The sequence below is a fragment of the Podarcis cretensis genome, assembly GCF_951804945.1.
Source record: "Podarcis cretensis genome assembly, chromosome: 10".
Lineage (NCBI taxonomy): Eukaryota > Metazoa > Chordata > Lepidosauria > Squamata > Lacertidae > Podarcis > Podarcis cretensis.
In genome coordinates this window covers 47,415,741-47,441,454 of record NC_137179.1, presented here as the reverse complement: position 1 = coordinate 47,441,454, position 25,714 = coordinate 47,415,741, and the positions used below count along the sequence as shown (strand labels likewise).

Below are 25,714 nucleotides of genomic sequence, written 5' to 3'. Positions count from 1 at the left end.
GCGTGCCTTCCTCCTAGCACCTCTCTCCCTTTCATCCTGAGTTCAAGCGTCTTCAAAGCCCACAACATCTTTGGTAAAGGCTGTTCTCCAATTGGAGCGCTCACAGGCCAGTGTTTCCCAGTTGTTGGTGTTAATACTATATTTTTTAAGATTTGCCTTGAGAGTCTTCCAAACTTTTTGTTGACCACCAGCATTACGCTTTCCATTTTTAAGTTTGGAATAGAGTAGTTGCATTGAAAGATGATAATCAGCCATCCAAACAACATGACCAGTCCAACAAAGTTGATGTTGAAGAATCATTGCTTTTGACGCTGGTGATCTTTGCTTCTTCCACTACACTGGTGTTCGTTCTCCTGTCTTCCCAAGTGATGTGTAAATTTTTTCAGAGAGACCGTTGATGGATCTTTTGAGGAGTTGGAGATGGCCTTCATAAGTGGTCTGCAAGCTGCTGGGAGGAATGTAAGTGAATGAAGAGGGGCACTGTAGGCATCGCACCTCAGACTGTCTATGCTATGGTTGCAGTGCCACTGCTTTACAGGGATGTTGTGGTTGCTGCCAGAGGCTGGGTGAGTGGCTCGAATGTCCTTTCCCATGTGGTGGCCCTGCTAATGACAGAGGTTCTCTAGGCTAGCCTTACCCAACCTTGAGCCCAAGTGTAGGTGAACTACCGCTCCTGTCAACTCCGGCATGATGGAAGTTGAAGTCCAAAGGCATCTGGGGACCAAGGCTTGGAGAAGGCTGCTCTATGCTCTGCTTGGTGGCTTGCCCTTTGACCTAGGGTGGGTTAGAACAGCAGCATGACAGCCACAGAAGTATATGGTAAACAAATTAAGGAGTCGGTCTCCAAATGCATGTGGGTCATGGGGTATGAAAAGGCTAAATACACTGTTGCTTAAGCCATTGATGTGGTGCGATAAGGAATGTTGACCACCCACCCACCAGGAAAGGATGAAATGCATGTGTCTGGGCTAGCTGCAAAGCCAAAGCTTATTCTGAACTTAATGCCTGTTGAGAGCCAGTGTGGTTTAGTGGTTACAGTGTCTGACTAGGACCTGGGAGACCAGGGTTCATAATCCCCACTTGACCACAAAGCTCACTTTGTGACCTTGGGCCAGGCACTGCCTCTTAGTCTAACCTACCTCACAGAGTTTTTGTAGGGATTAAATTGGGGGGGGGGGGAGAGAACCATGTATGCCACCTCAAGCTCGTTGGAGAGAAAGGTAGGATATAAAAGCAAGCAAGCAAACAAACAAACAAATAAATGTCACCACCTGCATTTTCCCATAATTTGTCTTATATATAAAAAAAGGTTAATTATTTTAGAAATGGGACTTACAGCAAATACTGCTGTGTGCAGTGCTTTTGTTTAGGCTACTCTATCACACACACACACACACACAGAGAGAGAGAGAGAGAGAGAGAGAGAGAGAGAGAGAGTCAGCATCATTCCATGCATGCTGAGTCTGCTGTTCTGGAGAATCTTTGCCCCCTTAGGGTTTTTTACTTGAGATTTCCACACCCAACTTTCTGCAGATCTTGAAGTCTCCTTGAGGCTGCTAGCACCTCCCTCTTGACACCTCCCATTTGGGTGACATTAGCCAAACTCATTGGAGATCATGGTTAGTGTATATATACAATTCAAGAACTTCCCAGAACTGTGACAGACACCCTCTTAGAAAAAAGCAAACATTTCTCTCAAATGTATTTTATTCATATGCAAATCTGTGGATTTAACTGATGGATAGATCAATTCCTGAATGAAAGCTCCTATGCTGAGCTAAGATTTCTGCAAACAGTGACAGCCCAATATCTGTTATTAGCATTTTCAAAGCAGCACACAAATGCCCAAACCCAGACCTGCTTAGCTCCAGCAGGGTGGAAGCCTCATACACCTTCAGGAGATATCCTGAGACCTAGTAGCTAATATAGATTTATAAACAATGCATCCTATTCTTATTCCTTCTTGTGGCTGCTCTTTCTCAGATCAGGAAAACAGAAAGCTTTGCAGACATGGAGTAATCTCCGATCACTGCATAAAAGAGGACTATTCACAACTGTCATGTAACAACAGCATCATGGAACTGGATGACTTGCTTCTTGACAAGAGTGTTGATTCTTGAGTGCTGTGCATAATCTAAACTAGGAAACAAACAAATTAGATTAAATATCTGGGCTGAGTGGGGTAGAAAGTTAACTTTGGTGGCTGCTGCATGTTATGTAAAATAAATGTAGTGCATAATTTATTTTTTTCTCTTGCTAACCAAAGCTTGCTTCCCATCCTCCTCCTCCAACTGGCATGGGGGAGAGGCTTTAAAAATGGGCTATGGAATGCAGTCTTTGTCCCTCCCATCAGGATCCATCCCATCCCTCATTTACCATCTACACTGTTACTCATGAGTAAACTAAAAAGCCTTCTTGTAAGTAATTAGCATAGGGTTGGACAGAGTCACAGCAGTCCTCTTATTTTTAACCTGCTTTATCCATATGCCTGATTCCCCGCCTTCTCGTTTTTAAAAAACAATCACAGTCTCTGATCATGTGGATACCTCCATTTCTGAATTTGGTTTCAACATCCTATCGGCATTTGCTAGGAATAATGTTCATTATTAAAAGGAATGTGGCAAAGTTCACCACTTCGAAGTAGGACATGGAGCCCATACAAAATGACTGGAAATTATCTCAGGTGAACTGGAGGAACTCAATTTTGTATCATTGTGTCAAGCCCTAAGGAGTATTTTATCGCACTTTTAGGGGATGACCGAGTAGTTAAAGGCACACTGGGATCACTTGGTATTTGGTAAGGTAAAGGAGCTGGTAGCATCAGCCACGGTGGTGAGAACAAATAGCATCTTGAAGCAAACCCATTTTTTGAGGGAGGTTTTAGATCTGGCTGCATTATGGTCACGCGAATAACGTTTTGAGCTGGGCATCCCACTGCAAAAGCTGTTACAGGATGAAGGATATGAAGCTGCTAAAAGTCTTTTACAGCTGTTCCTTTAAAGAACATAGAGAGAGCTCTTCAGTTCAGGACGTTAGGATCCCCCTTACACGTGTAGGGTGGCCCCAAAACTGAATTACAGCCTCTCTCCGTTTGGACTTCGTGCCCTTTGTACAGGAAGGGAGTGTTTGCTTATTAAGTTGCTATTCCAGCCACATGGAAGAAAAACGTCCCTAATAAGGAAGACACGCGCGCGCGTGTGTAACACTGTGTGCTTTTACATGGCACGCATGACATGCTTGTACTTTGGGGTCGAGATGGGAGTTTGCAGTCTCTCTGTCCCACAGAGAGAGAGAGAGAGATCTTGAATTTAGGAAGCCCACACAACCCTCCTCCCTCCCTGGCGGGCAGAGCGGCGCTTCCAGGGTGACGGGCGGGTCTAGGCCACAGTCTAGTGCGCACGCGTCAGTTCCGGCCGGCGGGGACCAAAGGGATAAAACAAAAACCCTGAAGCTTCCCACACCTATCGCTTCCTTGTTCTGATTAGACTTCCCCAAGCCAAGCAAGTGCGGATTGCTACCTGGGCGAAGGAAGCTTTCAAATGATTCCCAGCACAGCTGCACACTGTGTGTGCAAATATACTGACGGCTGTATCCAAACACGGAGCAATATTTAAATCTGCATCTCGCCCTTCCTGCCAAAGGAGCCCAGCAAGCGCACTTTCAGGTGGGCGTGTACAGGATCGCAGCGCCAGGAGGATCCATGTTTGATACTTGAAGCAATGGTTTTATACGAGGGTGAAACTGGCTGAAGTCCGCAGGGCTTCCACTGGGAAGCCTCGTGCCTTTCAAAGTTGTCAGCAGGCAGAAATTCCACAGGTGTGGATAATAAACGGAGGTGCGCTGTAAACTGTTAAAACTTCTCGCTGTGCAACAGAAAGTAAACGCAGAATCTGATTCCATCAGATAAAGACCGTTTCCTACTTTGGGTGTGGGTGTGTGCAGAAAACGGCACACACCCGAAAGGTTCTCTAAAAAAACAGGTGCGGCACAGAAACTCAGCGAGTGAAACCCACCCCATCTCTTGAATTTCCGTCCAAGCCAAGGTGCGAATCCTGTCAGGAATAAAAAAGTCGCCCTTGGAGATTGGGTCTGCTTTCCCCTTTTTTTTCGAAGCTATGAGCAGAGCGCGCGTGTGCAGCGCCTAACTCTCCTTTTTACCCCGCACATGGAAGGGCTTCCATCGGCGAACCGGAACTCTCGTCAGAGGAACCTATAAGACCGCAGCCCCTTGGGCGGGGACCGGAGCTTCGGCGCGTGGGTAGGAAGCGGCCGCGGCGGCTGTTGAGGGAGGAAAATGGCGGCTGCCGCCGCCGCCGCGCAGCTTACCGACGAGGAGCTTTTCTCCGAGCTGAGGCGACTCGGCTTCTCGCCGGGGCCCGTCACCGAGAGCACACGGCCCGTCTACCTGAAGAAGCTCAAGAAGCTCCGCGAGGAAGAGCGAGCTGGCGGGGCCCGAGCAGCCGCCGCCGCCGCCGCCGCCAGCAAGACCCGGAACAGTAACAACAATAACCCCGGGGCAGGCGGCGGCGGCGGCGGTTTGGCGTCTCGGCTGGCCAGCGCCGACCTCTCCTCCTCCCCCCTGTCTGGGGCGGCAGGCGGCGGCGGCGTCCGGGCCCGCGGCGGCGGCAAAGTGCTGCTGGGCTTCAGCTCTGACGAGTCGGATGCGGAGGCCGGTCCCCGGGGCCCGGCTGGCGCCGCGGGCAGCCGGCGGGAGCGGGGCTCAGCCTCCCGGAGGGACGCGAGGCCTGCGGCGGCGGCGGCGGGCACTGGCTGCCTCCCCAGCAGCGCGGCGGCGGCGCCTCCTCTTCGGAGGAAGCCCCATGCCTGGTGGGGGGCGACGGCCAGGCGGGCGGCTGGAGCTCGGGAGCAGATTCCGGGCGGCGGAGAGGACGACGACGACGACGGGGAGGAGGACGACGAGGAGGAAGCAGCCGCCGAGGACGAGCCCCAGGAGGAGCAGCCGCAGCAGCAGGAGCGCTGCAAGAACCGCGCCGTGAACGGGAGCCGGTTCCTCTCCAGCAGGAGGGACAAGTACTCGGACTCGGAGGAGGAAGAGGCGGCGGCGGCTGCGGTTGCGACGGGGGCCAAGCAGCAGGTGCTGAGAGAGGAGGCGCTTGCCCGCCACTACCTGGCCCGAAGGAGCCTTAACAGACCTGCCTCGCCGTTCTCGGGCCAGGCAGGTGCCGCAGGGGGCTTGATGGAGACTGGCCAGGGTGCTGGTGGTGGCCGTGCATTGAATGTTAGGGTGGTTGCTGCTGGCAGGAGCAGTGACAGGGGGAGAAGTCGAGAGGAAGACGAGGAGGAGGAAGAGGAGGAGGTCGACCTGGCAAAAAGGGGCGGGTATCTGGATTCCAGTCCACCGCTCCTGCCCAGGTACCGTGGTGGCGGCTCTGCGAGGAAAGCCCACCAGCAGCTGTTTCTTCCGCCGCTGCTCAGCAGCTTGGACAGTAGTAGCAAAATGACTGATTCCTTGGGCGGCGACAGGAAACCAGCCAACAATCATATCCTCACTGGTGGCTACAATGTGGAACCCAGGATATACACTGCTACCACCAGCCTCTCTCCAGGTGCTACCACTTCCTCGTCCACTAGAATCAATCACTCCAACCACACAGGTTCAAATCATACTTATTCGAAAAACACCTACAAGCAGAAGGTTTCGGAGCCCGAGGAGGATCTTCTGCAGCAGTTCAAGAGAGAAGAAGTATCCACCACAGGAGGCTTCAGTGCCCATTACCTATCTATGTTCCTCTTAACTGCTGCATGCTTGTTCTTTCTGATATTGGGGCTCACATACCTAAGAATGAGAGGTTCGGGAATAACTGAGGATGTGGGAATTGACAGTAAGTATTGGGAAACGGGGCAGAAGCCCTTTGCTCCACTTAATGACGTAAATAAATGCGTGAAGTATGTCTCATAAGGAACCCAGAAGCTTGAGTTGCTGCTTTGTTTTCTGTCAACCCTAACAACTGCTTCTGTAGACTTGTGGATGTTTTTGCTTATGGAGTGGTACGAGAAACAGCTTTTGGGCAAACCACAGAGACCTCTCTGTTCCTTAATTCAATAGCCTTTATGTAGATTTTGTTTCCTCTTAACTTCTTGCCATTAATTTTGTTAGAACGTCTCAAACGTTTAAGGATATGTCCTTAAAGATGGATTGGGGTCATTGGCCAGGAGTTGGTGCACTTGACTATCTTTTTTCTTCTTCTCAGTACAGAATAATTACTGCTATGCCTCTTAGATTTAAAAATGGGAATCTTATTCTAAGCTTGTGATTTGTAGCTGTAGTGCTCGTGGGGTGAATCAGATTGTAAATGATGTTTGAAACTCAGATACTCATCCAACTAATTTTTATTCTGTAGGAAAGCACCCCACATATGACAAAATTCAGACACAGGAGATGCTTCTGTTTAAAAATGAATGAGTTGCATAGGGTAAATTCATTCTGATGCACATGTTGTATGTTAATTCCTACATGGAAATCTTATTATGTAGGTATTTGTAACATGAGTGACACCTGTGTTTAAATTTAATTTAAATTCTAAATTTAAATTTAGGATTTACTCTTAGGATTCTGCAAAAACAACAACTAATTGTCAGTGACTCAAAGTTGGCTTAGTTACAGTGGGTTCTGACAGTTGGAAGGAGCAGTGGGAGGAAAAAGCAGGTGTTTGAGTTCAGCTGAGGGGGGATAGGGTAGTGGGAGATCTTGAGCAGGAAAAAATAATTAGTTTAAAGTGGTTTTAACAAAATGATTGTCTTGTTTAAGGCATAAACACCTTGGATTTAATATGATGTGCAGAAAAAAGGGGAGCTTAAAGGCCCCCTGAAAATCTGGCATACACACACCTTTTGCTAAGCAAATCAGCACCTTTAAATGATTTCCTGTAACTTGCGGTTCATTGACAAAGCCACAAGGATAGATTTAGAAGATCTTTCCATCTTAATGCTGTGTTTTTGTTGGTTTACTCTTGGCACTTTCATGGTGACCTGGTTTTCATGTCACCCTAAGCCAAACCATAGCTTAGTATAAACACACAGGTCCCAGGAGACAGATTTGTGCCTACCTTACTCCTCCCTAGTCACTCTGCTGCTATGCTAAGTCAGCGCTTGACTTAGCATGTGGTCCTGGGTTTGTGGTTTAACTGTCTCCATACTAACCATTAGATGTAACCCAAATTTGTCCCATGGTTTGTGGCTCATTGTTTGTTTGGAAGAGCTAAACTGTGAGCCTGGGTTCAGACAACATGCCGAATCAAGCTATGGCTTAGTGTAACACAGCAGCCAGAACCACTGGGGAGGCCATGCTCTTCTCTGGAAACTTGCACACTCATGGAGTGTGGTGTGGTGTGGTGTGGTGTGGTGTGTGATGTATGAACCAGGCCAGTGTTGTCCTGCTGGTAAAGATGGAAAACCAGAATATGGTGGTTCCCCCAATGGTAGTTTTGTGATTTATGAAAACCTTTTTACTAGGAAAACATGGATAAAAGACTATTTCATACCTGGAAGCTGCAGTCTTCCTTGGTTTATTTAATCAGGCAAAGTGCTTCTTGCATGCATTTGAATCCTTCTAGCATAGTTGTATGTGTTCATTTTTATTAATTCATAATTGCCTGCCTGAAGTACTGTTTGGACAAAAAAATCCTTGATGGATTATAAAAACTAGGTAGATGAGTAATATGTTATCAGAATTCTGAAATTGTGCTGCTGTATGATGAGGTTCAAAAGTCAAAAAGTACATGCTACTGTTTTTATCGGCCTGGTTTTTGTGTTGCTTCATATATCATGTAGATAACATGTGAAGCAGCACCCAAGACTTGAAATGCTTGGAAATAGCAGCCATACAAACAGAGAAATTGGTGCCAAATCATAATATTTCCCCAGAGTTCTTGTGCCTCAAGCTATATTCCTAGTGGTTTGGTGATATGCTTGGCTTTTGAATCTCAAGCCTCCAGATTGCGTGCACACACGTTCACCTGGTGGTTTTGGCAAGTGGGTACTGCATATTGAGTCATCTTGGCCCTTTCCTTATTAATATGCTATATGTATGCTAATTGCAATTTATATTTGCTTCTGAAGTTCTCTGTGGATGTAATCTTGCGGTCTCTGAGAGAGTGTATCATGGGCCATACAATAGATTGCATTGATACTGAAGGCAGCGATCTGGACAGGGGCATCTCATATGAGCCTCTATCTTTGCTGCTGGCTTCAGTGCCCTGCTTGAACTAATGTCAGAGCTCCAGCATCTGTAGGGCCAAAAGAGGGACATGTCTGGAGCCTCCCATGAAGCAGCTTGGAGCTGAAGTATTCAAAGCTGCCCCAGTCCCATGACACTCCAAACCAAGGAGAGGAAGTTTAGACATGTTTCTAAGCATGTCTAATGAAGCAAAATGTCATTTAAAGAGTTGGAATGTGTATAATTCTAGCAAGGCTTAGGTGAGGAGAACCGACAAATGTGTCTTGTCCCCTATTTCTAAATGTGTGTAATAACTGTAAGCTTAGGAGGTTTTTGGGGTGTGTGAAATTGAATAGTTGGAGGTTTTGTGCAGCAGCTTCTGAACAAGTGGATCTTGAAAACTGAAATTTGTATCCAAACTGCATACTTTTTCAGGTGGGCAAGAATGTTTATTGTGTTTCTGAAACTGAGGTGCACCCAACAAAGTTGGGGAGGAGCTGTAGCTCCTGGGTGCTGCACATGCTTTTGTACGCAGAATTCCCCAAGTTCAATCCTTGGTGTCTCCAGGTGTGACTGGGAAAGGCCATATCTGAAATCCTGGAGAGCTAATGTTAGTAACCGGGGACAGTGCTAAGCTGGATGGAATAGGGGCGAGACCCAGTCAAGACAGATACTTGCCCTACAGCTCCCACAGTCCCTGGCATTTCTGACAGGCACTAATAGGAATTGGAATCCAACAACATATGGAGGGTCACAGGTAGGCCACCCCTACCTACTCTGCTGCATTTGCCTACAGAGTGTGGAAATGTTGTTGTTGGTACGTAAAGTGGACTTACGCTGCATATAGCAACATGCTCCTCTGTGACATGGGACTAGTGATCTTGGCAGCAGCCCTGTGATTCTAAACAAAAGCTACATTGAGGTACAACGTATATGATCCTCCAAGCAACTTTCTGTTGCTTGATTTAAAAGGTTTATTAAAGGTAAAAGTTTCTGTAAGTGGTTAGAAACCTGACTGCCACTGTAGACTTTCAAAATAGGGCTGGAATGTTCTTGAGCAGGAAGCTATGTGATGTAATCTTGTTTTCAGGGACTTGGTACAGGGGAAAAAAATGGCTGCCCCAGGCATAAACTTTTTCTTTTTAAAAGCAAACTACCTTGTAACTGCAAGTTGACTAACTGCTTCCCTCACTCACCTCAAAGTCAAATAAGCTTTGTTCCCCCCAATTATTATTATTTTATTTCATAAAATTTATGCACTGCTTGATTGTAAAAAACACACACACCCTCAAAGTGGTTCACAAAGTTAAACCAGTAGGATTATCAATAAGAAGAACTAACAACAATTTAAGACTTTCAAAAGTTAAGATAATAAAGCATATTAAAACTTGCACCAACTTTCTAAGTATCTGGGCAAGCAAATTTTTCCAGCGGGCACTGAAATGAGTACAGTAAATGCACACGGCATCTGCCAGATATCCATAGGCAGGGAGTTTCAAAGTGTGGGTGCCGACACTATAAAAGAGCAAGTTCTTACAAATGCGGAACGGGTATTATGTGCACCTGTAACAGTGCTGGTTCCGCTGTTTGAAGTGGTTGAGTGGGTGTACATTTATTTACAGTGGTACCTCGGGTTACATATGCTTCAGGTTACAGACTCTGCTAACCCAGAAATAGTACCTCGCGTTGAGAACTTTGCTTCAGGATGAGAACAGAAATCATGCTCCAGCGGTGTGGCGGCAGCAGGAGGCCCCATTAACTAAAGTGGTGCTTCAGGTTAAGAACAGTTTCAGGTTAAGAACGGACCTCCGGAACGAATTAAGTACTTAACCCGAGGTACCACTGTATAGCATTTGTACCCCACTCTTCAGTCAAAAAGGCTCCTACAGTGGCTGACAAGAAATCAAAACAATCCATTCCCTACCTGCAGGCTTCCACTCTAATAAAAGGAAGGCATATCCCTGAATGCTCCCCTAGTCCCAGGCTGGGAAGAAAAATTCAGCAACGGTGGTGGTGGTAGGGATTTCTGTCCAGCTCTACTTAAAAGCTGGACAGGCTTTTCCACAACGTGGTCAGAGAACAGTTGGCCATACCAATAGTTGGAATTGTGCCTGAAATTAACTGCTAGCTGGTGAACTTAATGGGGTGGGGGTGGGGTCAAATGCTCTCTCAAACTGGTTTCAGACCGTAACCTGGTTGTAGCCAGTGTTAGAAACTCAGATATATAAGATAGGCACCAAATGGCTCCTTAAGCCAGGGTTGCAGTCACCAAACTGGAATGCCTCGTTGCCATTTTGGGGCCAGATAAGTCGTATTTTTCAATATGACTTTTTGATTCCTGAAATTAATTCTAATTGTGCAGATAAAATTTTAAAGGATGTGTTGTTAGTGTGTGAAAACAAGTAGGATTTAAGGATTTCCAGGAATGCACCTCCAGATAGTGGAGACATCAGGCGCCATCCTGGCGTCCGGACATCTTCACTTGCTTGCAAGTGGCCAATAGTCAGGTGCAAAAAGTGCATGGCGAATTCTGAATGCTTGTTGCAGCATTTTGCAGCAGCTGAATCTCATATACACAATTTCTTCACCTGCTATATTATCCTCACAACATCCTTATGCAGTAGGTTATGCTGAGGAGAACAACCATCTCAGTGAATTTCATGGCTCATTGGGGATTCTAACCTAGGTCTCATTGGTCCTGGTCTGACCCTGAAACCATTCCCTGACATGCTTAAAATATCTTATGTGTACACCTAAACATAACGTTGGACAAGTTTTTCTTATTTCTTCTCAAATGTAAATGCTTTATGAGCAATATCAGTGTAGTCAGGAAGAACTGTTCTATTTCTTTTGGCAATACTTAAGTCTTCAATTGCTGTTTGAGGGTACCAAACAAATTGGGCTGGCTGCTGAATTGTGCTTAGTAGAGCTCTGCTGTAGAAGGGGGTGGTGGTGAGACCTTTTTTGCCAATTCCCCCTCTTCCTGCAGCCCCCTGCGCCTCCTAAGAATCTCCTCTGACAGCTTGGGGAATCCTTTGAAGGTAGCATGATGGGTAGCATTGAGGAAGTGGGCATCTGTGAATATTGTCTTCTTGCCCTCCTTAGGAAGTCTCTGCTGAATCTCTGTGCCTTCCATAATCAGAATACCTGTTTCCATTTGTGGAACAGCCACTCTGTATCCAACTAAAATCTAGTAAATTGTTGATAGCCTGTTCAAATTCTGCATTCTAGCTGTTTAGGAGCAAGTTTATGCTTTCAGCAGTGACATGCTATGCTAGCCAAGCAAGTCAGGTGGACAACTTCTCCACTTGCTTCTAGGTGTAGGAACACTATAATACACAAAATATTATGACTGGCATGATATTGTGCTAGTTGTCACATTGTAATTACTGGATTCCTTTGTAATATGTTTAATGTAAGCTGCATTTAACCTAGTGGTTTTAATTTTTGCAACATTTAAGATATTGGTATTGAAATTGTATTAAGTAAATTTCTTTTTCCCCCTTTAATAGATAAAAATCTTCTCACTGGGATGGTTAATAGAAACGTGAGTATGTTCTTAGTATCTATGTTGAGGCCTTGTCTTTGAGCTGTATCATGTCCTGATAATTTTGATTAAATAGGTTATTGACGACCTTAAATCTTGGTTAATCTTAATGCAAGAGTTTTGTGTCTGCAAGCTAGATCTCCATTTTACTAAGAATTTGTGTCCTAAGAATTGTTGCCGACTCTGAGAAGTCCAGTTTGTAGGCCTCTTGATAATAAGGCTGTGTTTGAATGACTTGTACACAAACTCTACACTGCAGAAAAAAATAGTTGAATTAGGGGAAATCCTGTTTTGCTAGCTTAAGCACATTAGGTTCTGAAACCATTTACTCCGATGGCCTTATCATTTCCAACCACTCACCTAGAAGTGAGGGCACTCAGTTCCTTGTATTGCTTTGCTTTCAGCATGCAGTAGCCTCACAATTTTTGGCAAGGTAGATCAGTCCCTATATGACAAACTACCATCCAAACGTAACACAGCATTTCATATAACTACACTCTTCTTTGAGCCAGTATTGGAATAGTGGCAGCTGACAGAGAGAGAGAGAGAGAGAGACTCATGGGAAAGTAAATTGTTCGTTCCTTTTAATTAGAGCATTGTGCCTCTCCCAGCCGCTGGGTTTCCTTGCTGTTGAGTGATGTTTCTCAGAATTTAGGATGGTATACTTTAAAGTCTGTGGCACTAAAGATGTGAAAGCCTAGGGGGCAAAAACATATTTTTCTCCCAATTTTGAAGAGAACACACACTCCTGTGAAACAGTTTCTCTTTTGGAATGAGTGAAATTTTATTTATTTGGAATGTCTAGTGTGAAAATTTCTATTAAAGGCATTCTGAAGCTTTAGAAACTGATAATTTCTATCTATAACAATGTAGAAATATACAATGCTTGGATCAAAGATGCATTTCTGCTCCTAGGACATGCTGCCATCTTCATGAAGAACATACATTGCTTTTGTTTCCTACAGCTTTCTTAGTTTGTGCATCTCAGAAGTAGGAAAAAATAAGATAATGTGCTTAGATAGCACAGGATGCAACGATTTGCAACTCTGTAGTATTTAGCATGCTTACTATTTTGTAAACTTATATAGGATTGCTCTATGAATTTCGTAAGTATGTCATATTTAGCATACTCACCGCTTTGCTTGTAGAAAATGAAGCCATGTGTCATATAGCAACATGTTACATACAAAAATGTATCTTTATATTTTTTGTATTTCTATAATTTTGTATTTCTGTTATTGTATTTATCTGCTTATTCTTGAGACACCTTGGAAGCCTTTTTGGCTGAAAGGCGGCATATAAATAGCAACATACCACATTTTATATTAAAGCAGCAAAGTAAGTTTTGTTTGATAAGACTGTATCTATTCGATATATTTTCATTTTTCCCAAAATGGGGGGGGGGGAACAATTTTGCTCCCACCGCTTCAAAAATGTTTTGGGAAATTGTAACATCTCTGTGTAATCCTATCTAGGATATATGCTATTTCCATTATTTCAGACTTTATTATAACACTTCTTAACTGGCTTATTCAATTTCTAGGTAAATGAAACAATTCTTATGAACAGCTTATATAAACTACATGATAAGCTGGCACAAATAGCAGGTGAGCATTTAAAGCCAATATTAAACTGTTGGATTTCAAAAGAATGCATGTGTAAATATTTATAGCAATAAGCAAATTGTGAAGGTGCTTTGTGATTGCAGGAATAAGAATAATTATTTCATTTGTATTGATACAATAATTCTTGTATTGAATCAGTGCTAATATCACAGATAATATGGTCTTGACTGTTGAAATATGCTTATAAAACAAGAGAGATTTTAAAACAAGAACTTAAATATTGCATTAATCAGCTGGGTAACTAATTCCCTCAGAGAAAAACATAGGAAAAGCTGTGTTGGCCCATTAGGGGAAAATGTTAAAGGTAAGTATGTTTATTGGGACCAGCTAAAACAATATGAAAGAGTGAGCCAACTTTCCAGCTGTCCAGAACTCTTCATCAGGCAGACATTAAAACAAAATTTGACAGGGCAGGGTGGAGTAAGTGAGGTTTGGGGGAGGCAAGAAAAAGCAGGGAGTGGTGTATTTTCTGAAGTCTGCAGTTTATAGCAATCCTGAGCTGGAATACAGGAGTTCCCCAAGGTCCAAGACAGATTGCAGGTTGCATTCATTACTGTTGGGGCTAAAAAGCAGGAATGGATGTTACCCTTGTTTTTGGAAATATAAAAATGAGCAGTTTTCCAGTTTTGTGTCGGGCTCTAACTGGAAGTGACTTAGGAGGCAAAGAACAGAAAGGAGGAGTCTTTAGATTAGCAAAATTTTGGATTATTTGCATCAGTCCCCCAAGGTCTTCAAATGGTAGAAGATTAGCTATGAGAGACTACTTCAGTTAAATCTATCTTGCATCTGGTTTTGATTTTTTGTCAGAAATAAAGTTAGTAAATAAAAGTCAGCGTAGTGGTATTTAGTTTCTTACCTGTCTTTCACCATGAGGTCCAGGGGAGAGCCTTTACAACAGCTTAAAAATACAAGATTGAAAATATTTAAGAGAGTACCTTTGCAATAGGTGTGTCAGTAGGAACTGTACAGAAAGCCTATTTTAAGTCTGATAAATTTTAAAAGTGTATATACTGTAATGGTTAAAGTACACAATATCATTGAACTTAAATATTATTAGACTTTATTCCATACCTGAATAGAATTTGACACTTAGGTTAATCTTGAGAATAAGCTCCAGTGAAGAAAAAGGACTCTACTTCTGTGTATACATGTATAAGATTGTACTGTCAACTGTTAGTAGAGTCATCTAGAGATTTATATACTATTTATCTTATAGGATACTTTTATATCAAAGCAATATCAAAAATAACTTACAACATTTTCCCTCATGTATCCGAAGTTAGTATTAATATATCCAAAGTTTATTTAGTTACATAACTGTGAGAAATACATAAAAATACTTTTCATTGTACTAGGAGATCATGAATGTGGCAACTCTATCAAGAAAGGTCTTTCTCTCCAGGAGGCAGATACATATTTAAAAGTAAGTAAATGCTCATCATTTTAAATATTGCAATTAACTTGGTATGAATGTTACATTGACTTAGCTTTGTGTTCAGTTATTCCTCTTATTTTTGTTTTGTTTTGTCAGCAAAACAAGCTTCAGTGGTAGGTTTCTTAGCATGTGTGATTTAATAGCAAAAAAATATTGAGTGGGAAAATGTAGGTTTTTGGTTTTTTTTTTAAAAAAAGCAGGATTCTGTTCTTGTTGGTCAAATTACTCATTATAACCTATATATTTAAAATACATTTAGCTGTCCTTACCTGCTCCACTATTGATCAGAAAGCTCTCTAAGAATGGGAGAAATCCTCACTTGGAGGATTGTAGGAGACCATAAGCATCAAATTAAGCACCATGCCCTGCTGTTCTGGGGAGAGAATTCTGAAGGTACGACACTTGAATACAAGGTTTTACAGGCTACCGGAGAGTAGACATGAGCAAAGAGTAGCATGGAGCTCACAGATTTTAAATTTGGAGTAGGTATGTTGTGGGGAAGATTCTTCTGTCTTATTTCTTCTTATACTGCTTGTTCCTTTTGCTCATCTGTGTGTCCCTGTGTCATGAGGGAAGTCCTTTGGGAGTTTGTCAATCTTCTAGAAAGGAGAATTTTTTTCAGTTGAGAAGCATGATAGTTTGACTTTCTCTAGCTCTGGACAATATGAAGGCTTTGGGCCTAAGCTGATCCGCATGAACATGGCAATATTGCTAGTAGAAACATAAGTGTTGAATTTTGTTGCTCATACATAAGTATGTGAATGTCATTTTCTGCAGTTTGTTATATAAATATTTAGCTGTTGTATTCAATAGCCCGGGAGGAATGTTGATGTGGTAGAGAGAGACTGACAACCATAGATACTCCCCCCCCCCCCCAGTTAATTAACTTCATAAAAACTGGTTCTGCCAGATTTTTTTGTACAAATTCCTGCATAGCTACTTATTAAGTAAATTCTTCTACTCTGAGTACAGGGATTTGCATTGTTGATTATCAGCTTATTTCAATAGCATAGCAACATCTCAGTCCTGTGTTGCCTTATTAGACATTTATTAGCAACAAGAATAGTTCTAAGCTAAATTCTCTTTGGCCCTACAGTGGTGATACAATACATTTTTTCATTGAAATATACACTGTATCACTGTTGGTTGGTGTATAATATGCAGTCTGGGGCTATTTTAAGACCTGTGTGTTTTGAGGGAATGCAGAAATAAGGAAGCTAAGGCCAGGGAGCTTGTGCCACCAACTCTGAAGATACTGTCAGTTGGCCTGGGAAGTCTCTGTAGCTCTATATTTTATACTGTTCATGTGTTTTAGTGTTTTAAAGTTGTAAACTGCATTGGGTTCTGGGGTAGAAAAACAGCATAAACGCAGTTAATTAAACAATAAATATACGACTTTAAAAAGCCTTACATTATAGTCTCACTTTTCACAGGAAAGGGACAATATTGATTTGCATTCACGGAACGGGAAGTAAGCAATTAAACTAGGACAGAAGTATAGAGCAGGGTGCAATTCTTTTTACAAAAGTAGTAGAACTAATTTCCATTGAACAATTCAAACACAAAGGATGGCATTTGTGTGTTCTAACATGCTTGAAAATGGATTTAATACTTTGAAGATTAAAAATGGGTAAATGCATTGTCATTCTAATGCACTGCAATACTTTCAGTAGTTTGTACATGTAGATTTGCAAGCAGCACATCCCAGTGCAAATGACCTGATTGAGTAGTAGCAGATTGGAAGAGCATTGGTTGTAACCAGGCACAAATAAGTGTTCAAAGGGGCAAAGGAATGGTTTTTTTTAAACAGTATTTTGCATCCACCAAAAAAAAAAAATTATAACAAAAAAATCAAACTTCTCAGAAATTAGCAGAGCAATAGTATTACTTTTAAAATGCATATATTTGTAAAAGATATCTGGAGGCTAACCTGTTACCAGTCTAGACATTTTATAGCTTTGTATCCTCGCACTACAATGTAAAATCATCTGTTTACTGCATTTTATTCTGCTATTAGTTTTTCTGTTCCTCTTTGTGAAATGCACATGGCTGCTGTCATTTGTGATTACCGTGTTGATTCATTGATGTAGTTGATTTGGTAAAAAAAGCCAGGAAATATGGTTGCATTTTATTGCACAGCTATTATTAGCATTTAAATATTACTCAATGCTGAACACAGAATCAAAATAGGCAGAATGGCTTTTGATCCTATCAGTATGGCAAGGGAATGGAAGGGGTGTGGAGGAAGCACATTTAGAGTCAAAGTCTGGTCACTTGACAAATGTAAAAAATTGTTCAGAAGTGAACAAAGGCCAGGCCAAGTGAGGGCATGGCTGCATCTCCAGCTGCATCAGACAGCGGCCTGGTAAAATTGTCATAGTGTATTGAATGCTATTGCTGGGGTTTGAAAGGGTGGTGCAAGCAAATACTTCATTTAATTTTCCTGCATTTGATAGACAAGTTCCGACTATAAACCACAGAATTTAATATTGATAAACCAAGCTGAATAAAATGTGGTTGGCTTTGCATGTTCCAGATGTTGAGGAAGGAATTGATGGTTGCGGAAGAATTTATATATAAAAATGTGGTGGTGGTCCTTTTTATTATATTAAAATGCTTTGGATGATATTGTCACATTTTTGTAGCATTTATTTTGGAATTTCTCTTGCAACAACTCCTGCTGTTGAACCTTTTGTTTTGTTTTCTTTGTTTCTCTTTAGAGTTTAGGTCCAGAATACGAAGGTGTATCTAATGAATCCCTGCAATGGATTCTAAATAGTGGAGAAGATGTTGGCATAAAGTAAGTCATTTTATTTTGTAGTCTGCTTTCACACAGAAGCTTAGTTCAGGCAACCTTTTAAATAATGGTTGGGTATTATGAACAAACGCAGGATCCATACTGCTCCCTGCCTCCCCTCAAAAATTGGTGCACTTGCCCTCCAAAGCAGAATAATATGAGGTTTCTGATTGGCTGAAGGTGGGAATGAATGATAAGCATAGGTGTCTGATTTGGTTGTTACAACAATGTATACTTAGTATAAAACAAGAAATGGAGGGGAAACCACAGAAGAAAGGAGGCAGATATGCATTTGTGACTCACTCATGTCTAAGCCACAACTGTCATAATATCTCTTTTTAAATAGGTTTGTTGACAACAGCTCTGATGAGGATTCCATAACCAATACAACTAATGTAAAATACCTGGTATCAACTAGGCCACAGATGTCTTTTACATGTCGTTTTCGCCGTGCAGTTATTACTGTAACATGTAAATCGTTAATTCTGCTTTTGGGTGAGTTTTCCCCCCTGTCAGTTTATTTTAATACTTGTATATCTCTAGGGAAATTGTAAGAATGATGTTACCAGACAAGTGCTTAAGATTTTGTAATCTACTTCATGATAGATTAGTCTATGAGAAAGAAGAGAAAATGGGCAACCACTTTCTAAAAAAATTGTGTAGGCAGGACATGTTGTTGGCAACATCAAAATTCTGTAGTGCAAGAAACAGTCTTTATCTTCTCTTCACTTACAATGAGATCTTAGCAAAGTCTGTCCCTTTCTCAAGAAAGAAGCACTGAAAACTCTACAGGCATTCTCACCTTGTATAAAAAATTGTTACTGCTCCCATAGTTCAGTAAAAATTATTCATCAACATTTGGTATAATGCAGAGGTGGGGAACCTCCAGACGTTGCTGGATTGCAGCTTCCATTGTCCCTGGTAATTGACAGTACTGAGGATGATGGGAGTTCTAGTCCAACAACATCTGGAATGCCACAGGTTACCTGCCCCGGGTAAATATATTCTTCATAAAAGATACTAAGGTGTAGATGGAAGTAGTAGATGAATGATGTTCCTCCTTAAATACCTTAAAAATGTTAGTTTTGTGTAAAATATATCTACTGCATAATGACAGCCAGTGATTTTTATAAAATTTGGATTATTCAGCTAAGAAAATCTTTCTATTTGGCACAGGTATAGGAATGGCTTGGGGAGTCTTAAGGTATATGAAATACCGATGGTCTAAGGAAGAGGAAGAGACCAGACAGATGTATGATATGGTTGTAAAAATTATAGGTAAGTTTTAGCTAAATTTGGCAGTGGCTGGACTCAAACACAATACTAAACTTTGGGTGTGGGTGTGTGAATGAATGAATGAATGTGAGCGGTAGACTCCCTCTCATTCTCCTTTCTCCAGTTCAGCTGCGAGCAGAAACTATTGCTTTCATTTTCGGTAAACTGCAGTTAAATTTTACTTCTGAACCCTAAGCAGTGGTTAGCTTAACTATGGTGTGGGGAATAGAATAATATAATCATCAAATTTGTAGAGTTGGAAGGGACCGTTAAAGTCAGCTAGTCTAACCCCCTGTAATGCAGGAATCTCAACACCCAGTTCCCTGAAGCAGGCCAACTCCATTAAAAAGCAGGGTTGAAGTTAGCTTTTTCATTATACCATAGTTAAGACTAACTACCATTTGCCTGGGTTCAGAAATCCTGGTAAAATGCTGTTAGTTAAAAATAGAAGTGATAGCTTCTGATTTTCTCTATGAAATGGAGTAGACGGAAGCAAGGAGCTGATGAACTGTAGGCTTGTGTTCATAATGCTAATCCATAGTCTAGCATTACATGTGAATGAAGTCAGCGTCTCACCAGATGACCCTGTCAAGGGAATCTGCGTCATTTTCAGTTTTGTGTACTGTATTGAGAAATTAAATGCTATTCGAGGATGGAAAATGGAGAATATTTCATGCTGGAAGATCTTTGAATAGCTGCTTATGCTGTCTTCTGATATATTTCTTAAATGTAAGAGGGAAGAGGGGTAGTATCTTGAAACATTTTTTCTTTAAATACTATCATTTGTAAATGTGATTGATTCCAGTTCAGATTCTACAGTGTTGTTAACTTGGTGCAATTATTTCAGATGTTTTAAGAAGCCACAATGAAGCATGCCAGGAAAACAAAGACTTGCAGCCATATATGCCTATTCCACATGTACGAGATTCCTTGATTCCACCTCAAAACAGGCATGTACAAGTTACATTATAGTTACATTATAGTCAGTTTATACTGATGCATGTTCTGTTTTGCCTTCAGTGGGAGAAGTACAGCACTTACCACAATGATAAGTACAGTAACTTTGCTTTCGTAAGTTTTGAAAACTTTTTTTGGGTTTGTTTTTAAATATAGGAAAAAAATGAAAAAAGTATGGAACAGATCTGTTGATTTCCTTGCTGCTAATGAATCTAGAGTTCGCACAGAAACACGAAGAATAGGTGGTGCTGACTTCCTGGTTTGGAGATGGATACAGCCATCTGCACCATGTGATAAAATATTAGTTATACCATCTAAAGTATGGCAAGGGCAAGGTATGTAACTGTTTATTTATAGTCTGCATTTACCCTAGCTGAGGTCTGTTACCATTTTAAACTAAGTTTAATACAACTTAATTGTAGTCAGAAAATTGTGCTTTAAATAGAACTTTTTTATCATTGCTTCATGCACCATCTATAGCTATGTACGTTCTTTTTAACACTAGCGTCTTGTACAGTTATAAAAAGTGCACTCTTACCCCTCAGGGCTGTTCCTTGGCTTTTGAAATCTGCTTGTCTCAGTGTGCTCTAAAAGTTAGTTTATCAGATTCCTACCATGAAAGCTAGTGGTTGACCCAACACATAGTGCACACACATGTATGCTTTTATAACGTGTGTAATCTACAGGAAACTGATTAATATTTGAAATAAGTGGGCTAGAATCAAATCCTATTTGCTGACTGAACTTTTTTTCCCTTGGCAGCGTTCCATTTAGATAGAAGAAATTCACCACCAAATAGTTTGACACCATGCCTAAAAATTCGCAATATGTTTGATCCTGTCATGTAAGTACTTTTTAAATTCACTGCGAATAGAAAACATTGAGTTTATGTTTTGTCTTGACAGTACAGATGCAAAAGGAATACAAATTCATTATTACTGTCTCAGCTGGTGTAATGACACTAGGCAGCTGGAGAGGGAGACATAAGAACAAATTGCCTGAATACTGTTTTCATTTTTAACTTCATGTGATGACCCAAGCCACTAGGGCTTTCTCTTTGTTGAGAACCAGCACTTTACACTGACTCTTCCACTATTCATAACTTTATATTTTTAATGCATATTCATTTCAGAGAAGTTCCAAGGAAGTCAGTACTTGTAGACCTATAGGCCATATTTGCATGAATTGCTAAACTAGGAGTGGGGAATATTTTGATCCTTGTTGGACAATAATTCCCATAATCCCTAACCACTTATATGATGCTTGCTAGTGTTTGTAGGAATGGGACTCCAACAACCTTTAAATGTCCACAGGTGAACCATCTTGATCTAGAGAAAATGTTTATTACTGTGTTTCCTAATAAGTTTGTATTGTGGTTTTTTTAAACAAAAATCAAAATACTAATAATGATGTGCAAGTTTTGTTTTATGTGTGTGTATTTTAGGGAAATAGGTGACCATTGGCATTTGGCAATTCAAGAAGCGATCTTGGAAAAATGCAGTGATAATGAGGGAATTGTCCACATAGCAGTAGACAAAAATTCACGTGAGGTAAAAAAAAGGATTTAAAGTCGATAGTTAGTATACTCAGTTTCTCTATTTGATACAAATCAAAGCTTTATTTCTCTCCTCAGGGTTGTGTATATGTCAAATGTTTATCTCCAGAATATGCTGGAAAGGCTTTTAAAGCATTACATGGATCTTGGTTTGATGGTAAGTTGTTCTGATTTACAATTAATTTAGCAGGTTGGTAGTTGGCTATACATCAGTCTCAACAGCAAGAGTGACTAGCTTCTAGATAAAAGTATTGCATGTCAAAGTATTCATCTCAGTTATATGCGCAAATCAGTGTGTAGAATAATGCTTTAAAAGTTCAAAATCTTAACATTCTGAACTTTCTTTACTATAGGGAAACTGGTAACTGTAAAATATTTACGGCTAGATCGATATCATCATCGTTTTCCCCAGGCTATTACTTGCAATGCTCCATTGAAGCCATCAAATACACGCATGAACTCAATGTCACATCTTCGTCTCCGAACAGGCACAACTAACTCTCAGGGAAACTCCTGAGACATCTTACTGCTACCAGAACTGTTGACTTGCAGCAGGAAAAATTCCTGTCTGGTCCCGTCTTCCACTTTTAGTACTTTTTGTATGTAACATTTTCATTAATCAAAGTTCCAGAGGTCTCATTTTTCAGGATTTCTGAGTGATGAGGCAGTAATACTGAACAATTGCTCTATGAAGTGTTTTGGAGCTCAAGCAAACAAACATATTAAGTTTTGCATGACAGATGTTGAATTTATTAAACATTCTCAGATGTGGCTGTATTTTTGCACCAACAAGTGTTTGATAACAGTCTAAAAGCATGGAGATGTACTGTATTTCCATAGTTCCTGTGAAATAATCTTGTGGGTATTTTGTAACACAACCACCTACAGTTTCTGATGGCAAGTAAGTAGAAGTGTTAGTTTCTGTCTGGTTTTTGGCTTCTGTTGCTGTAAAAGCTTCATCTGTGTCAGCCTAAGGATGAGAAAGGAATTATGTCTTGGTAATTGCTGAGAGAAAACAAACTGAATACAGGTTTACTGGTTTTGTATATAAATGTAGATGCTGGTGGCGGAGGCAGCAAAAGTAATCTTGTTTTGTGAGGATGTCTGCATTAAAGCAGTGAATAAGCTTCCTATTTTATTCATAACCTAATGTTTTCTATGTTTTGGCTGTACCATTACATAAAGGCCAAACACCTTGAAGTATTAGATACAAGTTAAATATCTTTTATAGGTTTTATATTAAAATATATGGTTATGATTTTTGTGTGAATGGTCTGATATTGTAACTGTGATAATGGATTCAAAATTATGTGAGCAATAAAGACACAATTGGCAGGTACTCAAACACTTTGTGAAAAGCTGTTATTTATTACAAGGAGAAGCTCTGACAAAATTGACCACTGGGGAATATACTTTCCTATACGGTTTTGCTACCTAGGCATGTGTGAAATTAAACAGATGCACATATTTTTGGAAACAAAAATCTTGATTGTTAGAGCTTAGAAGTGCAGAACACTTACAGCAAGAATTTATGTTCAATATTAAATGTGTGCATTGTTTACACCTAAAACTACAAAAATGTTGACCTTTAGTTGAAAATATCAAATAATTGGATTCAGTAATTCCTGTTGAAGCAGCATAATTTGTCAATCCACCTGGATATTGCATAAGTGAAGAGATGGGAAACCAGCCAGTTTAAAATACATTTATTAAAGCCCAGTTTCTATTGTAGATATGGATCTGCAGCATGAACTTGCACAAATGCACATTTTCTTATGGTTAAGTGAACATGATGCACACTTCTGTAACAGAAAATCCTATTGTGCCTTACCTTTGTGCTTTTTTGTGGGCAACATGTTTAATAATGATGGACGGTTTCTTATCTTTGAAAAAAACTTGGTCTATGTCCTGGATGCTAATGAACAAGTATATGTAATATAATCAGCCATGCAAAATTCTACTCACCAAGAACAAGTACATATTTTTGACCAGCGAGTAGATTTTTGTCAAGTCTGGTAAATTTTTCATGAGATTTACTATATACATATACAAATATGTACAATATATATGTATATGTATTATATGTATATAATCAGATTTTGCTGTATTTGTGCATCATAGTGATTTATTGAGCTGAGTAACCATCTTGTGACCTGTTGCAAGTGTGAATGTAAAATTTAGTTGTGGCGGTTTAAAAGGTTGCCTTTTGATGCAGTCGCATCGTTCTTGCTTCTAAACTATTTGTAAACACACTGTACATTTATTATAGTAATCTGTACTATTATGCAGCTTATTTTACGTTTAAAATGTTGACCAATATTCCTCCCTGCAAGACAGATGGGAATGTGTATAATACCTTGGACATTTGAGAAAAATCAGATGTTTGTAATTTGTAATTTGTCCTGTAAAAACACAAAAGCAAAACTAAACTAATTAAAGATTTATTAGGGCTTTTTACACACGTGTCAGTTTTTGTGACATTCTGGGGCTTATGACAGCTCTTGTATACTTCTTTTTTGGGGGTGGAAGAAGGCATGGAAGAGAGGGTTCAATATAGACTGCAGCACAAAGAGCCACACTATGCCACATTCCACATAAACAGTGTTTTTCATGCTGCCAGTTTCTGCTAAAAGTACTGAAAAATGGAGAGCCTTAGTTTGACACCAACTCCAAGTTAGATACCATTGGTACATTATGTGGCTTGCCATTAGAATTCCATAAATATGTGTGCTTATAGAAGGTGGTGAGATAACTACTATATACAAAAATGCAATTGCAAGAGAACCTGTTTGGTTCCAGCCATTCATTTAAACCTCCTTTGTATAGTGAGTGGAAAAGACAACTTTAGAAGATGCTCAACTCCTTGTTTACAAGAAACAAAATGGAGAAAGTATAGGAACACCACAAAAGGCATTAATTATTTTAAAGATTCTTCAATACTCTATAAAGACCCCAAACTTCCTGCTTTTATCAGTTGCCTTTATGAAAACTCTGTTGGGTGAACCTGGAAAACATAGTACATGCCTACTGCCATTCAGAGACCTTGGTGTACTGCTGCTGGGAGTTCATGCGCCCAGTGTCTCTTGGTGGTGGTCTTTTCTTTTAAAAGCAGTGTTTTTAATGTGAGCTTTTTCTAGCCTTATGATTCACTCTGCCAAATGCGCCAAAGCTGAACAGCAGTGAGCCCTTTGATTTATGTGTCTTTGTGAAATATTTTAAAGTAGTACTTCTTTATTTCTTCCACCAGGTTTTATGAGAGGGGAAACAATGCATTTGTTTAGGTTGATGCTTTTGTTTTAAGTAATTTCAGTATCTGAGGGAGTAGACTCTCTAGAAGCTCATGTCCCTGAAGGAAGCTGGAAGTTCCTATTTTAATAAGCTGCAGACAAATCCAGTTCTGCCCTTAAAAACCTTTTTATTGTGCCTTCTTGAAACTTAGGAATTATCCCGCAAAGTGGGTGGGGCTGTGTAGGGCACATCCTTTTGTGTGCAAAAGGTCCCGCATTCAATCCCCAACATCTCCAGGTAGTGCTTGCAGAGACCCATGTCTAAAACCCTGCCAGTCAGTGTAGTAAATACCAACTAATAGTAAATACCGACCAACCTTAGACTTGGGTCCCCAGCTGTTGGACTGCAAATCCCATCATGCCTGTTCACGGGTCCTGCTGGCTATGGATGATGGGTGTTGTAGTCTTAACGGCTGGTGATCCAAGTTTGAGAAATACTGAATTCTGATCTTTTTGGTGCACCACTATGCAGCTCTGCCATGGATTTTGTAGGCTTCAAGCTTGCTTTTTTAAAACAAAAACACCCCCCCCCCATTACTTACTTGGACCTAACAAAGCAAGAATTCTGATGACTTCCTTCCATCCTGGGTATGGGTGGGATGCTTATCTATATTACACTTTTGTCATGTTCTGGTCTTTTTCTAAATAGCTCTATGAAGAGCACTCGCATTTTAAAAAAGCTTATGCCTCATAGTAGATGCTGAAGAAATGCAAATGAAAAGGTTAATGTAGCTAGTGCCTGCGTTTGCTTCCACGCCCCCGCTCCTCCTTTTGCATCTGTCTTTTAGGCTGCGATCCTAGGAGCGTGGGGATGCGGATTGCTTTCTTTACAGATCTCTGCAAGCCTGTCTTACTTGTTTTGGACTTGGGAGAAGCTGGCTGGAGGAGGGAAGGAAAAAAAAAAGCCCATCAAACGCCGTGCTTGCAGCAGAGCTCTGAAAAGGCACACGGCCAAATTCCCGCTGGAAGCAGAGCCATAGGGACCCATCATCACCCGAGGACTGGATTTTGAGGGGAGTCAGGAGTTCGCCTCCCCGGGAGGGTGGGGCGCGCGCGGAGT

The 25,714-nt window shown here is 41.0% G+C and overlaps 1 protein-coding gene and 1 long non-coding RNA gene across 2 annotated transcripts; one reads left to right on the top strand and one right to left on the bottom strand.

The window, feature by feature from the left end:
* Window positions 1-1,689: 1,689 nt before the first annotated feature.
* LOC307226039 lies at window positions 1,690-4,464 on the bottom strand. The gene is made up of 2 exons (XR_013843282.1): window positions 4,327-4,464; window positions 1,690-2,139 (listed from the first exon to the last, which is right to left on the bottom strand). It is a non-coding gene; the product is annotated as an uncharacterized lncRNA (long non-coding RNA).
* Window positions 4,224-23,824, top strand: LEMD3 (LEM domain containing 3). Its single transcript, XM_079994144.1, has 13 exons — window positions 4,224-5,843; window positions 11,689-11,723; window positions 13,267-13,330; window positions 14,704-14,771; window positions 17,504-17,583; window positions 17,927-18,075; window positions 18,757-18,858; window positions 19,703-19,805; window positions 19,969-20,147; window positions 20,575-20,656; window positions 21,257-21,362; window positions 21,446-21,524; window positions 21,721-23,824. Exons 1-13 carry the CDS (start codon window positions 4,295-4,297, stop codon window positions 21,882-21,884), a joined length of 2,760 nt encoding a protein of 919 aa, XP_079850270.1. The 5' UTR covers window positions 4,224-4,294; the 3' UTR covers window positions 21,885-23,824.
* The last annotated feature ends 1,890 nt before the right edge of the window (window positions 23,825-25,714 follow it).